Source organism: Aspergillus ambiguus (genome assembly GCF_047715705.1).
Source record: "Aspergillus ambiguus strain CBS 117.58 unplaced genomic scaffold BDV59scaffold_11, whole genome shotgun sequence".
In the NCBI taxonomy this organism is placed as follows: domain Eukaryota; kingdom Fungi; phylum Ascomycota; class Eurotiomycetes; order Eurotiales; family Aspergillaceae; genus Aspergillus; species Aspergillus ambiguus.
This window is the reverse complement of record NW_027395524.1, coordinates 370,256-383,524: the sequence shown is the minus strand read 5'-3', so window position 1 is coordinate 383,524 and position 13,269 is coordinate 370,256. Positions and strand designations below refer to the sequence as shown.

Below are 13,269 nucleotides of genomic sequence, written 5' to 3'. Positions count from 1 at the left end.
GCACATTTCCCTCTTTTGACACCGGTTTTCCTAAGACATCTTCTATATCCCAGACAACATCTCAATGAGAGAACCAAAGCTAGACCCCAGGTTTGAGATCCGCCGTCTCGGCGGCGAGCATATTGAATGGGCGAAAGCAATCTTCGTTCACTGCAACATAACCAAGTCCTCCGTATGGTCCCGTCTCCAGCCGGACGACAAAACCAAGGCACAGCTCGCCTACCAGCAGTATCAAACGGCGGACCATTTGGTACGACACGCAATCCTCTCCGGCATATCTTACGGTGTGTTTGACCGGGAATACATGTATAAATATCCGGAGTCAGAGGCATCAGGCGGAAAGCTTCATTGGGACATGGCGGATGTTTCCGCAACAGAGGAACAGCTGCTCCAGCAGATGGACTTTCCGCTGGTCTCGATCGCAATGAGCTGCGACAATGCAAATTACGTTGACATGAAGCAGTTGGATTCTTTCATCAGCGTACTTCCATGTTTTGGACACGCAGTGTCACATATGAATAGCCTAGATACCCGCACGGAAGAGCAGAAAACCCAAGGCCGTGTCCTGCAGAGAGTGGGGACTTCTACGCGGTCTGACTATCAGCAAAGAGGGCTGATGCGCACGATGGCTTATTGGGTCATGGATGAGGCCGCTCGACTGGGGTATGATGCGATTGAGATCCCGTGCGTTAATTCGAGCGTTATTCGCATTTGGGGAAATCCACCGTCGCCGTATCGTGCAAGTATACTGTCCGAATTCAATATTCGCGATTATGAGGTTGAGGAGAAGGGAGTGAAGACGAAGCCATATCGCCATGTCGACCAAATTATGTGCAAGATTCGGGTGGAACTCACCGAGGGCTCGAGTGGGCACACTGCTTGATTCTATGGTTGGGATTTCTGATTTTACCTGTTATATTTTGTGAAACGAATGCAGCAGAGCCATGTGGGCATGTATTTTTCTTGAAGGAGAAATGTAGTAAGAATTTACTCAAAACTGAGTTGGGTATTTTGCCTTTGCTTGTCTGATCTTCATGAGATCGATATGCCTGAGCAGTATGGCTTCGTGAGCTGTCCGGAATAATATTGGCGGTGTATAATATCACACCGTGGTTTAGCTTTCTCGCAACATCTGTTTCTTGTCTGGGTGCAACGCGGTCGCTGCAGACCATTATAGCCTGTGAATGTTTGACCCTGCTCGGTTGTGCTGTCTACATATGAACTTCGTCTGCTTGTTTCTATTCCAGTTATCCCCCATCGTCGCTGGAGATGAGAAAAGCGGTGTCAACACACGGCAGTCGAGTATAAATAACGTAAATCTAAAGGCCTAACCACTTTCTACTGACGGTTCAGATTGATCGATGTTAGTTTCTGCTCTTTCAGCCTCCAAGCTGGAGCTCCGTCCTGTCCATAGACTTCTTATTATTCGCTAAAGCTCAGGGCCAAGTGCCGATCTCTCCACCTGGGATATCCCTGGCTGACATTCCGACTCGCCCTGGTGGAACCAAGTCTTATGCTCTATGTGCCCCTCACAAGATTATCTGCTCAGACGGTCATCTAGCCGTGGACCCCTACGTACCCATACCACGCTCCTGCATTAAGTATGGCCTTATATGACCCTTCCGATTTCGACCCGCCGTATGGATTTGCTGCCCGCCGAAAAGGATGTCTCCCCAGCGAATTCAAGTGCTATGAGACGTAGGGAGTGTATTGGGGATGTTGTCCGGGGGGGTCACGCTGTCCAAGTTCACTAGTATTCATGCACACGTCTGTCTGCTGTCCGACGGATACCAACTGCACCGAGCAACTGCTAGAACGCCCACACAATGCCAACGCATCCTGGACGCTATTTAACCACGACGGGTATTTCTGCTGCGGCGCAGGCCAGTATGGGTTTGTGACCAGGCACCCGCAGGGAAACTACGGCTGTTCCAAGTAATATCCAAACAACGAAAATTACACCACGTTAAACCCCGTTTGGCAGGGTCTGTGCCCGCCCGGACTCTTGGGGATGCATGGATGACAAATTCTAACGACGTGGACTACCCAGGGTCGTCATCCGGGTCAGTCGTCTCGTCTACAGCCTCTGCCACTTCCGCGACAACTTCTGCAACCAACACGGGCTCGTCTGACAGCTCCTCTACCAACACAGGGGCGATTGCTGGCGGTGTCGTGGGGGGTGTTGCGGGTGCAGCTATTATCATTGTGGCTGTCTGGTTCTTCCTTCGCCGTCGATCATCAGCCAGGCCACCCCAAGAGTACCTGGCGCCTCAATCGATTTCGGTTACTGGGCCATACGTTGCGGTGCCCGTCAACGAATTGGACGAACGGAATATAACATTGGAACTTGCGAATACCGAGAAACGCCAACCTCGCGAGTTGCTCTGATGTGCGTGTCAGAGCTGGGTGCGCGCAGGATTGGATGATGCATACATAGAGGGTGTGCCTTAATGGGAAAGCTAGACTGGTCGACTTTTTTCAGCAAGATCCAGGATCTGTCGAGTGCTACGGTGTGTTGGAAAAAGTTCCTCTGGGTAATTCAAAATGAGAGCTGGAAACACATACCAATGGGCTCGGGCATGGGCCAAAACGTGCCTCAGTTTCTCTTGTTATAGGTACTAATGTAGCCTTCATTCCGAAGCAGTGAGTAGTGCGGATGGGGATAGATTCTACTTTTCGATAACACTATGGGCATCAAGAGAATAGAACTGATGTAGAGCAAGAAGGTCCAAGAGGCAAGAGGACACTGAAGAAAAGGAAGAATATGATGACTATCAGTCAGAAGTTTGAATACTTCTAATGCATTATCGTAGCAAAGCACAAATCCAACAGATTAGTGAACGCCATAAGCTAACCCGTCTCGGGTCGCCCGTCTGAATATGGCATACGTCCATATATTTAAGGCACCCCTAACTCAACCCACCGTCATACCAACCGGGAACTGCCTAAGAGATCTTGAAGCATGACAGTCCAAACTGAATTGCTTACAGGACCTGGCTCCGATAGTTCCATAGCGGATAAATAAAAAATCACGTGACAGCGGAGGTCGGAGATCCGCTGACATAGTCCCGATAAGATAAACCAGCCCAATCTACATCTTCCACCATCAATCGATCTCTCCATCCACAACATCACCGTAACACCCACAATGGCTCCCATAAAAGGTACCCTGCCCTACCTTCCGCACTCCGAATTCAACCCCAAACACTAACGGACCAGAAAAAATCTGGGCCTCCCTAATCACCAACCTGGACTACCTCCCGGGCCTCCTCACCCTGCACCACTCCCTCCGCAGCACCAACACCGCCTACCCCTTTGTCGCCCTCCACACGCCGCAATTCCCACCGGAGGGCCTAACCGCCCTGCACGACCGCGGCATCCGCACGCAGCGCGTCGACCAAGTCCACCCGGGCCAGAGCCGGGCGTACGCGCACGACCCGCGCTTCCACGAGACATGGTCGAAGCTGGTGGTGTTCTCGCTGGGGGAGTATGAGCGGATCGTGCTGCTGGACGGGGATATGCTGGTGCGGCGGAACATGGACGAGCTGATGGATGTTCCGCTTTCGTTGGACGGAGGCGAGGCCGTGTTCGCGGCCAGCCATGCCTGCGCGTGCAACCCGATGAAGAAGCCGCATTATCCGGCCACTTGGTATCTTGCCTTCCCTTCCCTTGCCCTCCTATCCCTTTTGCCCCAGTTGTAGCGCACAGCTGGCTAACGTGGACATGGAGGATCCCCGCGAATTGCGCCTTCACGACGCAGCACGCCACGCCTGCCGAGGCGCAAACGACCGGCGCGCCGGCGGACGCGGGCGTCGGCATGCTCAACAGCGGGTTGCTGGTGGTGCGGCCGTCGACGGCGGCGTGGGAGGCGATCCAGGCGGCGCTGAACACGCCGGAACGCACGGATAAGTATGATTTCCCGGACCAGGAGCTGCTCTCGGATGTGTTCCGTGGGCGGTGGCTGGCGCTGCCGTATGTGTACAATGCGCTGAAGACGATGCGGTGGCGCGGAGTGCACGATGCCATCTGGCGGGACGAGGAGGTGCGAAACGTGCATTACATCTTCGCGAAAAAGCCGTGGCACGAGGATGGCACCGATCCAGGACTGGATGAGACGAATCGGTGGTGGTGGGAGGTGTGTTTGCGGCGGCGGGAGGCAGAGCGCGCGGAGGGGATTACCGATGGGTTTTGAGACAGGGCTGGGGTGGGAGCAAGTCATTTCACTTTATCCATGTATATACAGCGCACAAGCAAGCATACACCTGGTTAGATAGACAACAGATGAATAGAAGGCCAAAGACCAAGACATCGCCGCTTACACTATATTTACACGAACATCATCCCCCATCACCTCACCCGTTGTATCCAAGGCCCTCCAGCTCCTTGCGCACCGAGTCCTCGGTCTGAATCTTCTTCATCTGCGTATCCTCCAGCTTCTCCCCACCGGCAAGCCGCATTTTCAGCTCGTCAATCGCCCGGATCTTCTTCAAGAGTCCGCGGATCTTCTTGTCCTGCGCGGTAGGCGCCGCACCGCTGGCGTCTTCCTCCGGAGCAGGAGCGGGAGCCGGCGCAGCGGTCTTGGCCGGCGCCGGTGCGCCGTTGGCCTTGGACTTGCTGCGCTCGTGGCCACCCTTGTCCCCACGACGGTCAGGGCTGGTGGACGGCGCAGCGTCGGGGCCGTCCTCGGTGTCGCGCTGCTTCTTGGCCTCGCGCTTCTTCTTGTTCCGTGCGGCCGACTTGGACAGCTTCTCGGGCTGGTCTGCGCCGGGCGGCAAGGCCACGCCGCCGCCGGGGGCAGCACCCGGGGGCAGGTATTCCTCGACGGGGTCGGCGCCGGGGACTTCACGTCGCCGGGACTTGCCGAAGCCGTTGAGGCCGGAGGAGCCGTCGCGGACGAAGGCGGCCCCGCCCTGGTCCTCGCGCTTGAAGGCGAGCGGGGTGAGCTGGCCGCGGGCACCGGGCGGGCGGTAGGCACCGGCGGGCTTGACGGGGGCCTTGCGGGTGCTCAGGTAGGCGACGGCGGAGGGGTGCGGGGTCGGCAGCGGGTTGAAGGGGTCGGTCAGCGGGTGCTGGGTGGTCGACTGCGGTCTCCAGAAGACGTCGTAGAGCTCATGCATGTCCTCGTTGTACATGAGCGCGCCACTGACGTGCCACAGACGGACGCCGTTGTCGACGCGCAGCCGCGGGCTGGTGGTGGCCGTCAGGATGAACTGGCCGTCGGGGGACCAGGCGCACACGCTGGCGTTGGAGGCCTCCACCGTGGTGATCTTGTGGTAGTTCTTCTCCAGGTCGTACAGGTCCATCTGGCCCGCCAGGTTGCCGAAGCCGGCCACCAAGACGAAACGGCCGTGCGGGGAGAACGAGATGGTGTTCCGGGGCGCCAGGGCAAAGTGGTGTTGGGGCACGCCGCGGAAGTTGAAGATGGTGGTCTTGGCCGGCATGTAGCCGTACACGACACCAAACTCCTTGGAGTTGGGAGACCAGGTGACGTCGTGGATGGGGCCCTCCTTGTCTGTTGACGGTCAGTATACACGGATTGCTAGGTTCGGCCTACAACTCTCTCAATACATACCCAGATCCACCCGCGAGTCGAACCCGCCCGTAATGCTGAGAAGGTAGAGGGTGGTCTCTCCGTAGTAACTCTTGCCGGTCTTGTCGACATCGGTCTGCGCCAGCACGATCAACGTAGTGCCGGACGCGTTCCACTTCAGCTGGACCTTGTCGCCCTTGAAGAAGGTCTTCTGGGAGACGGGGGCGCCGAACTGCGGGACCATGAACAGCTTGACAGCGGCGGGCTGGCCCTTGCGCTCGGGCACGAACACCGCAACGGACGGGTTCTTCCCCGGCGAGAGCGAGAAGTCAGTCACTCCCTCCACGCGCAGCTTATTCCAGACCTTGGACAGGTTGTCACTCTGGAAGAACTGGACCTCGTTGGTAACGACGCGCGCACAGAACCGCTCATCCGCCGTGTACTGAAGGTTCCAGCCGGTCTGCGACTTTTGAACCCAGGACCCCACGACGGTGTGCTCGTCGTCAGCGGATTGTTCCACAACCTGCCAGACCTTCAAGTTCTTGACGGCGTCGCCATTGGCGTCCTTGGAGGGGCGCTGCCAGGTGATGAGGTAGGTTCCGAGCGGGGAGAAGCCCAGCTCGAACACATTCTCGGCGAGGATGGTCGACACGACGTGACCGACGGAGGGGTCGATGATGGTGACCCTGACTTGTTAGTCCATATCCTCCAGATATAGGGAGACGGCATACTTCTCAGGAGAGGCCCAGGCGAAATACCGGCCGCAAGGCGAGTAAGCACTGCAACGGAGGTTTCCCTCGGGGCTGGACTTGTTCGTTAGTGCCGCGGCCAGACAGCATAGGTGGTAGTCCCTACCGCTCAAAACCCGCCAGGGGCTCATAAACCGGGGCCGCATCGAGAATACCAATCCCCTTGACGGTACGGTCTGCACAGGTCAGCGATTGACGGACGCCTCCGGTCGGGAGAACCCACAAGCAAGCTGCGTAGGAGCGGCCATATCGACTCCAATCTTCTTCTCGGGTAAATCTCAGAGTATTCGGGACAAACACGGCAGTGGAACGCGCACGCGACCAGGTTCCACTCTCTTGCACAATCGGAGATGTGGGAGATACCGAGGGGTGGTGGGCTGGTGGGATGCGTCACGAACGGATAGCGTCGCGAGGCCGAAAAAAACGGTACGGGATCACACCGGTTCAGAGAGCAAGCCCGGCAGAAAAATACCAGAAGTCGAACTGTCGCGACAACAGAGGAATGCCGGAGAAGCGACGGTGCGTGGCGTGGGGAGACGTTGGTCTGACGCAACGAGGCAGACGCACAAAGAAACAGCTGAACCTGGCTGATGGCAGTCGTCAGGGTCTTCAGTCCAGTAGATTTGGCGATGCTTGACAAGTCAATGCCAGCAATTAAAGAGACACGAAGACGGGGAGAGAGGAATGCGAGCGAGCGGGCGAGCGCGAGAGGCGGGGGGGAAAAGAGAGAGATGCAGTAGAGGAGGAAGAAGAGGAGGAAGAGGAAGAGCGCAAAGCGGTGGGGGAAAATTCCACCCGCCGTCGGCCCTCCGCCTCCGCCTCCGCCTCTGCCTACGAGGCAGCAAAGAGCATCAGAATGATATTCGCTAACAAACACCCATTATCCTACACTCATAAAAAGAATCCCATAAAAAAAATAAAGTTACAACCCAAAACGCAATGAACGCCCTTCTTGTCTCAACATCCCCCCTCTACGCGCCCTCTCCAGCATTCTCCCGACCCGCCGGAGTCGCCAGTCGCGGCGTGCGCACCGTCGTATCTACCACATTGGGGTCATACGTGACTCCATCAACCATTCTAGCATCCTGAGCGCCAGGCTCAGGGGTGATCGAACCCGCCGGCGAGAACGAAGACCGACCAAACGCACCCGCACTCCCCAAGGAACTCGGTCGGCCCAGATGGCCTTGGGCCTGGGTCTGGTTCTGGCTGTAGTGCTGTGATGACGAGGTCGGCCCGCTGATGGTACTGGCGCCCTCGCCAAATCCAACGAGACTGGCATCTCCCTCGTCACTGAGCTCGTCGCCACCCACGCTCGACGCGCGATCCTCGGGATCCTCGCTCATCTTATCGGCATCGAAAGCGTCGCTCCCGCTAGCCCAGGTAGTGCGGGCGCCAACGCTACCGGTGGCGCTAGCGCTACCGACAGTGCTCCGTTCTTTCAGGCCCGCGCCGCTTTCGAAGTAGCCCGGGGCGTGGGGAGCGGACGGCACGAAGCTGGGGTGCTGAGGGACGCCGCTGGCGCGGGCGGTGGCGACGCGCTCCAGGCCTGCGAGACGGGAGATGCGATCGGCGCGCTCAGCTTCGAGGGTGGTAGTGGAGGTGTTGGATGCGGATGGGGAATGGTGCGAATGGCGACCATGTGGGAGCGGTTGACCGGTGTGGCCATCCTTGATGGCGGTGGTGGATAAGGCGGAGAGGGAGGTGGTGCCGGAGTTGGGAGTTCCCCTGGGGATAGACGGTTAGATAGGAGGACGGTGATAAGAGGGAAGAAGTTCTTACGGGCCCATGTCCGACGGTGTCACCGGATCGGACGGCGGGGGAGGCAGATTGATCAGAGTGGGAGTCGTCATGATGGCAGGGGAGTTGGTTGTTGTTGGGAGAGGATGAGATTGGTGGTGGTGGTGGATGGCGGGGTTGGAGTTCTTATAGGGACCGAGTTGGTGATGGACGGGAAGGGAATAGGGCCGCCCAGCACAGTCTCAGCGCAGTCGCAATGACTTCATCCGCTTTTTGCATCCGGCTCACATGAGAGACAAGGGTCTGCTGCCTCGTGGGAGAATTCAATAGATAGTTGGAATGCCTCAGTGAAGCTTCAATCGACTCAGGCCGCCGTGTGACGTCATACTACTGCGTCCCCTTTCGGGATATGAAGTCGAAAGTCATTCATCATTCATGATAGCGTATACATCCTATATACTACGGGCTATTCCATCGTGTTTCAATGCCTCCCCGCATATCCTACTGACTGACCTTCCGGCTCTCGTAGTGTCCCCGAAGGTCGTCCACCTCCTTCTGTAGGCGCGACAAGTCCGCCAGGATATCGTGCGCGTTCGACGGCTGCGGCACAAACGGCACATTCTCATCACCTGGGTTCTCCTCACGCATGCTGGTACGTCGTGTACTGTCATGACTCTGTCCACTCGAGCCCCGTGTGCGTCGGGGAGGTGGAGGCGGAGGCATCATGTTTCCCTGTGACATCCGCTTTGCGGAGGACGATCGAGCAGGTGGTATTGTAGGTGGCGTAGATGGGTCAGCCTCGGCTATAGACGACGCAACGCCCGCGGGTCGACTGACAGAAGCTTCCTCCGACGGGACATCCCGCAGGCGTGATGGGTTTATCGACCAGGAACTGGGACTAGGGGGCGGAGATTCGGATGGCTCCGCCTCGCTGCTAGGGATGGACAATCGGGAAGAGCTCGGTTTCGAGCTTGTGGTTTTCGACCGGCGCATCTGACTATGCCGCCGGCTCAGAGGGGGAGTGGGCGGGCGCTTAGACTGCGACTGGCTACGTTGGAGAGATTCGGTCGCGCGCTCTGGTTGGCTCCCCGTTTGTCCCGTGAAATAATCCGCGGTCGATGACGGCGGCTTGGGGGAGATAGACGCTTCAGAGGGAGTCCCGTGAAAGGAGAAGCGGTTTGCGGCCTTGATGGATGGCGTCCGGGACGGCACGGGGGAACTGGGTTGGATCAATTTGCCATGATGGCTTTTCGGAGGAGGGGGCGGAACCTTCTCTCGGTTCCCATGACGGTTCGCCAGCGGCTTCATCGTAGGGTGTCCGGCCACAGGTCGTGTAGCTGTTCCAGAGGGTGGAAGGGCGGGAGGCGTATTTGAGCGATTCATGGCGCTGTCCCGTCCAGCACGGAGAGCATCATGGGGCGTAGATGAGTTAGCTGACACACTGGCACTATCACGATACCGACCGTAGTCGTCCAAATGGGCCGGGACACTCTGGTTGTGCATCCCCATGGATGACTGTGGTGAGGACGCCGCCGCTGCGGATAAAGCGGCATCTTCGGACTGTCGGCGACGGTCATCCCTGGACGACGTCCGCGACGGATCGGTCCAGCTTCGGTGCATCGGGCCAACATCGACTTCATCGACGGCCCCATTCTCATCATCTGTAGCGGAATCCTGGTGGAATGGATCGGACAGGGATTGATCATCCGAAGCTACCGACCCCGCTGTCTCGGACGTGTCAGGAACAGGGGGAGACACAAGCGACGGGGAGACGCCATTCGGGGAGAGGGACGATCTCGAGACGCCAAACACGGGATATGAGGGAACCGAAGTGCTCGATTGAGAGGGAGCAGGGCGCGAGGACGGCGGAGGGTGATGGTGATGGTGAGATGGAGGATCTGCAACGGTCAGCCAGAGCTTCCCCATCAGTTCACCCAGCCCGACTGCGGGGACGAAACGCACCGTCTGGCCTCCTAGGGCGGAACGGATTTAACCCGGACATCGTCGAGGAGAGGAGGGACACCGACCATGAGGGCAGGAGACGAACAATCGAGAGCGTTGGGATAAGGACGAGGAGGGACTTTTAAGCGCGACCGGCAAAGGGAGCGATTGTCCTGAATGGCCGCTGACACCCGCGCGGCTTCCGGCAAGCGCAACGGCGATCAGCACTGGACCTTGGTACAGTATGTGGCATCATCCGGACTATAAGGGTTCAATCATTTGCATTCTGCCGATCTCGATGCCATGACAGGAAAGGAACTAAAAATTGAAGTAGAGAACGAACATCAAGGTATATAGTACAGGAATGAAATGAGAATGATATGATTACCCCAAAAAAGCCTCCCACCGAGCCATAACCACCACCATCATCCAAACACCTCAGTGTACAAATCAAAAAACAGACCATCATCATTGCGGTACTTTGTTTCCGTGTGCGACAAAGAAAATCAAAATGAAAGAAATAGGGTATCAAGCGGCCGAGTAGGGGCATATCAAATACACCCTTCATGCAGCTTCCTCCGGAGACCGGAGGCATCTAATGTAGAACACCAGGCAGATCATGTATCTTCAGTTCTCATGATACACATGCCACTCCTCGTCGCCAAAGAACGACTGCGCCAGGGCCTTTCCGCTTTCAGTCGGTTGGCTAAACGCCATCTCTTCCTTGGGAATCTCCATGCCGTAGATGAAATTGCTCACCACGCAGTCCAACAGATCCATCGCGATTCCCTTGCGTCGCGACGCACCGGACGTCCAGATGCGTGACACCCCAACGATCGCTGGATGCGTCTCATCTCGCGCCGTGACAGCCCCGTCGACGCCATTCCTCGCAGCGGAGGATTTGTCGACCGGATGACATTCCCAGATGCGCTCCGTCAGACACGCGCCGACGCAACGACTGTCCTTCATGTGCAGAAACACCTTATACCGATCGACTTTCTCGGATGAACCGCCGGCGCGACAATGCTTCGGCGGTTCGATCTGGCTCCACAGCACCTCGTCGTCGATCTCCGGCGACGAGAGCTCCTTGCTGATAACCTCGAGGACCTTCTTGGCCTGGTTCTTCGCCGTCGGGGACGCTTTCCGATCGACGATCACCACGTAGCCCTCATCAAAGCGGGTAGCCTCGTAGACCCAGCGCGACGCATTGGCGCGCATAAACGCCTTCCCCAGGTCGACGCCGGTGGAATTCATATCGTGGAACTTCTTATGCAGCGCAGCGTCCTCGGCGTTCGAGGGGATGTACTCCATGCCACAGGTGGCGCAGGTGCGACGCACCTCGTGGCCAAGGTCGAGCTGCATCTGGCGCAGGGCGGGCGGGTGTGCCGCGGCGGCCGCGACGGCGGCGGCCTTCTTCTTGGGCGGGTCGACAGACGAGCGTACACTGTTGGAGTTGACCTCGGTGAGGGGGGAGGAGGGGTTGTCCTTCGCGGCGACGGCGGAGTGCTTTCGCTTGAGGAACGCGAAGGTGGGTTTGCGCGTGTTGGCGGGCGGCGGGCTCAGACGCGACGGCGCCGGCGGTGGCGGCGAGGAGGGCGGCGTCGATAGAGCGCCATCCTCAGTGCCCTCGGAGAGAACGACAGAGTTGCGACGCGACGGGCTCGACAGGATGGCTGCGGAAGACTCGCGAATGGCGTACTGGAGGCTGTTTTCAGCCTCGTCGGAATCATTCCCCGACTGGACGCGTCGCTTTTTGGCTGCGGGACGTTGGTCCTCATCGTAGACGCGCCAGACAGACCTCCCGTATGTTTTCATCATAAGACCTCTGTGAGGGAGGCGTGTGAGTCGATGCGATGTGGACGGGGAAAAGGTGTGTTGTCAAGGGATGGGGAGATCACGTACCGCTTGAATGAATTTGTTACAGTCCACGGCATCTCCCTGTTTTTTCAACACATGAAAACCACGGCGTCGAACATTTACCTCCGATGGATGATGGTCCGGGGGGGTTGTGTGGAGGAGTTGGGAGAGAGAAGCGAGGGAAGTGGGATGTTTGTTATGGCGGGAGATGATGATGCTGCTGCTGATGATGATTTATTTTCCACGGAAGGCGTCGGCGGCGAAAATGATCGGCGGAACGCGTCCAGGGAACCCACTAGGCTCTATTTAGTCATATTGCCATTTTTCCCACCGGCAGGAATTCTTACCGGAGTTTGTACAGCGTGGCAGTGTGCTGGAGGGTTTCCTGTTATATCCAGCCCCGACTCAAGGGAGAATTGTCTGCACGGTGGGAGGCAGTAAGGCGGATGCAGCCCGTATAAGTACCTAAACTAACAAACTAACAGGCAACAGTCGGTGGGTGAACAGTGCTTCTTATTGGTATGGACGAGAAGGATGGTGGGTTACTTATTCTATTAACCTCTCTCGATTATTCTATTAATTTCTTTCGATAATTCTGTTCATTTCTATTCGATTATTTTCGTGATTCCTTGTAGGATGTCTGTAATATGATCATTCGGATTGTATCATCGTTGCCAACTCCCCCCATGTATGGTTGATTCTGGACGTCTCGTCCTCAGCTTCACTGAATGCAATAATAAACTACGCACTATCTGTATACCACAGCCCATCCTCGCCACTCCAGACCATCCCTTCTTCATCACCCAACCTGCATCATTCGCCCATCCACCTCTCACACGGCGTCCCCCCATGCAAGAACCCACGGTGGTGACCTGAAAACAATGCTTCCCCCCCACCAGTTAACCCCCCGGGATCAACGGTGGAAACACCTCAGCCGGTTCCCAAAAGTTAGTTGTCGGACATGGAATTGCCCCTCGACCGGCGTCGCCCGGCAGATCATGACTCGCCCGGTCCACCCTTCCAGCCCATCCAACCTCCCTCCTTACGGGAAGGATGCAGATGCATACGAAATCCGCTTCCCCGTTTGGCCTTCAGGTCAGTTTCCCCCATAAATCAGCTGTTCCCCAGCGGATGAAACTCCAGCTGTGGCCGTTGATGTGGATCGTGGCTTGGTGAGTGGTCGCTGCCTGCATGGGGGCACACCGGGTTCCCTGCATGGCCGAGAAAGTCGCACATCAAGTCATCTGGAACCGGTGTACGTGCCACTGGCGTTTCTGAGTGGTGGGGTTGTGACATTGTGACACCAGAAGCGATGTCATGGATGATGTTTTGGGTGGCTGCAATGTATCCAGTTCGTGGGCTGATGGAGACGCCAAGTTGTCTATGTGAACTTGGAGCCTCTTGTATTCGCGATTGGAATTGACTGACAACCAGTATACGTGGATGACAACCGTT

At 57.1% G+C, this 13,269-nt stretch overlaps 7 protein-coding genes across 7 annotated transcripts; 3 read left to right on the top strand and 4 right to left on the bottom strand.

The window, feature by feature from the left end:
* The first annotated feature begins 39 nt into the window (after positions 1 to 39).
* BDV59DRAFT_176161 (uncharacterized protein) lies at positions 40 to 1,007 on the top strand. Its single transcript, XM_073689394.1, has one exon. The coding sequence runs from the start codon at positions 65 to 67 to the stop codon at positions 881 to 883; it is 819 nt and encodes a 272-aa protein (XP_073549036.1). The 5' UTR covers positions 40 to 64; the 3' UTR covers positions 884 to 1,007.
* Positions 1,008 to 1,826: 819 nt separating this feature from the next.
* BDV59DRAFT_201113 (uncharacterized protein) lies at positions 1,827 to 2,388 on the top strand (the record flags this gene model as incomplete). Its single annotated transcript, XM_073693738.1, has 2 exons — positions 1,827 to 1,893; positions 1,985 to 2,388. The coding sequence occupies 2 exons, from the start codon at positions 1,827 to 1,829 to the stop codon at positions 2,386 to 2,388; spliced, it is 471 nt and encodes a 156-aa protein (XP_073549035.1).
* A 760-nt stretch (positions 2,389 to 3,148) lies between these two features.
* Positions 3,149 to 4,192, top strand: BDV59DRAFT_192612 (glycosyltransferase family 8 protein; the record flags this gene model as incomplete). The annotated part of the gene is made up of 3 exons (XM_073692074.1): positions 3,149 to 3,164; positions 3,220 to 3,649; positions 3,730 to 4,192. 3 exons carry the CDS (start codon positions 3,149 to 3,151, stop codon positions 4,190 to 4,192), a joined length of 909 nt encoding a protein of 302 aa, XP_073549034.1.
* BDV59DRAFT_176158 (translation initiation factor 2A) lies at positions 3,645 to 7,042 on the bottom strand. The gene is made up of 5 exons (XM_073689393.1): positions 6,503 to 7,042; positions 6,386 to 6,455; positions 6,262 to 6,333; positions 5,573 to 6,216; positions 3,645 to 5,512 (listed from the first exon to the last, which is right to left on the bottom strand). Exons 1-5 carry the CDS (start codon positions 6,525 to 6,527, stop codon positions 4,353 to 4,355), a joined length of 1,971 nt encoding a protein of 656 aa, XP_073549033.1. The 5' UTR covers positions 6,528 to 7,042; the 3' UTR covers positions 3,645 to 4,352.
* A 50-nt stretch (positions 7,043 to 7,092) lies between these two features.
* Positions 7,093 to 8,164, bottom strand: BDV59DRAFT_176156 (uncharacterized protein). The gene is made up of 2 exons (XM_073689392.1): positions 8,059 to 8,164; positions 7,093 to 8,004 (listed from the first exon to the last, which is right to left on the bottom strand). The coding sequence occupies exons 1-2, from the start codon at positions 8,127 to 8,129 to the stop codon at positions 7,251 to 7,253; spliced, it is 825 nt and encodes a 274-aa protein (XP_073549032.1). The 5' UTR covers positions 8,130 to 8,164; the 3' UTR covers positions 7,093 to 7,250.
* A 272-nt stretch (positions 8,165 to 8,436) lies between these two features.
* On the bottom strand, positions 8,437 to 10,220 carry BDV59DRAFT_176155 (uncharacterized protein). The gene is made up of 2 exons (XM_073689391.1): positions 9,979 to 10,220; positions 8,437 to 9,914 (listed from the first exon to the last, which is right to left on the bottom strand). Exons 1-2 carry the CDS (start codon positions 10,016 to 10,018, stop codon positions 8,518 to 8,520), a joined length of 1,437 nt encoding a protein of 478 aa, XP_073549031.1. The 5' UTR covers positions 10,019 to 10,220; the 3' UTR covers positions 8,437 to 8,517.
* On the bottom strand, positions 10,221 to 12,285 carry BDV59DRAFT_176151 (ESCO family N-acetyltransferase). Its single transcript, XM_073689390.1, has 2 exons — positions 11,860 to 12,285; positions 10,221 to 11,782 (listed from the first exon to the last, which is right to left on the bottom strand). Exons 1-2 carry the CDS (start codon positions 11,889 to 11,891, stop codon positions 10,585 to 10,587), a joined length of 1,230 nt encoding a protein of 409 aa, XP_073549030.1. The 5' UTR covers positions 11,892 to 12,285; the 3' UTR covers positions 10,221 to 10,584.
* Positions 12,286 to 13,269: the final 984 nt, after the last annotated feature.

What these genes read in the sequence shown, in the direction of transcription:
- BDV59DRAFT_176161 (XM_073689394.1), top strand. Translation starts at nt 65, where the DNA reads ATGAGAGAACCAAAGCTAGACCCCAGGTTTGAGATCCGCCGTCTCGGC.
- BDV59DRAFT_176158 (XM_073689393.1), bottom strand. Translation starts at nt 6,527, where the DNA reads ATGGCCGCTCCTACGCAGCTTGCTT. An exon ending in CCCCTGGCGGGTTTTGAGCG is followed by an intron (nt 6,334 to 6,385) that starts GTAGGGACTACC and finishes GAACAAGTCCAG; the next exon opens with CCCCGAGGGAAACCTCCGTT. An exon ending in GCCTGGGCCTCTCCTGAGAA is followed by an intron (nt 6,217 to 6,261) that starts GTATGCCGTCTC and finishes CTAACAAGTCAG; the next exon opens with GGTCACCATCATCGACCCCT.
- BDV59DRAFT_176156 (XM_073689392.1), bottom strand. Translation starts at nt 8,129, where the DNA reads ATGACGACTCCCACTCTGATCAATCTGCCTCCCCCGCCGTCCGATCCG. An exon ending in ACACCGTCGGACATGGGCCC is followed by an intron (nt 8,005 to 8,058) that starts GTAAGAACTTCT and finishes GTCTATCCCCAG; the next exon opens with GGGAACTCCCAACTCCGGCA.
- BDV59DRAFT_176155 (XM_073689391.1), bottom strand. Translation starts at nt 10,018, where the DNA reads ATGTCCGGGTTAAATCCGTTCCGCCCTAGGAGGCCAGACG. An exon ending in CCGCCCTAGGAGGCCAGACG is followed by an intron (nt 9,915 to 9,978) that starts GTGCGTTTCGTC and finishes TGACCGTTGCAG; the next exon opens with ATCCTCCATCTCACCATCAC.
- BDV59DRAFT_176151 (XM_073689390.1), bottom strand. Translation starts at nt 11,891, where the DNA reads ATGCCGTGGACTGTAACAAATTCATTCAAGCG. An exon ending in GTAACAAATTCATTCAAGCG is followed by an intron (nt 11,783 to 11,859) that starts GTACGTGATCTC and finishes CCTCCCTCACAG; the next exon opens with AGGTCTTATGATGAAAACAT.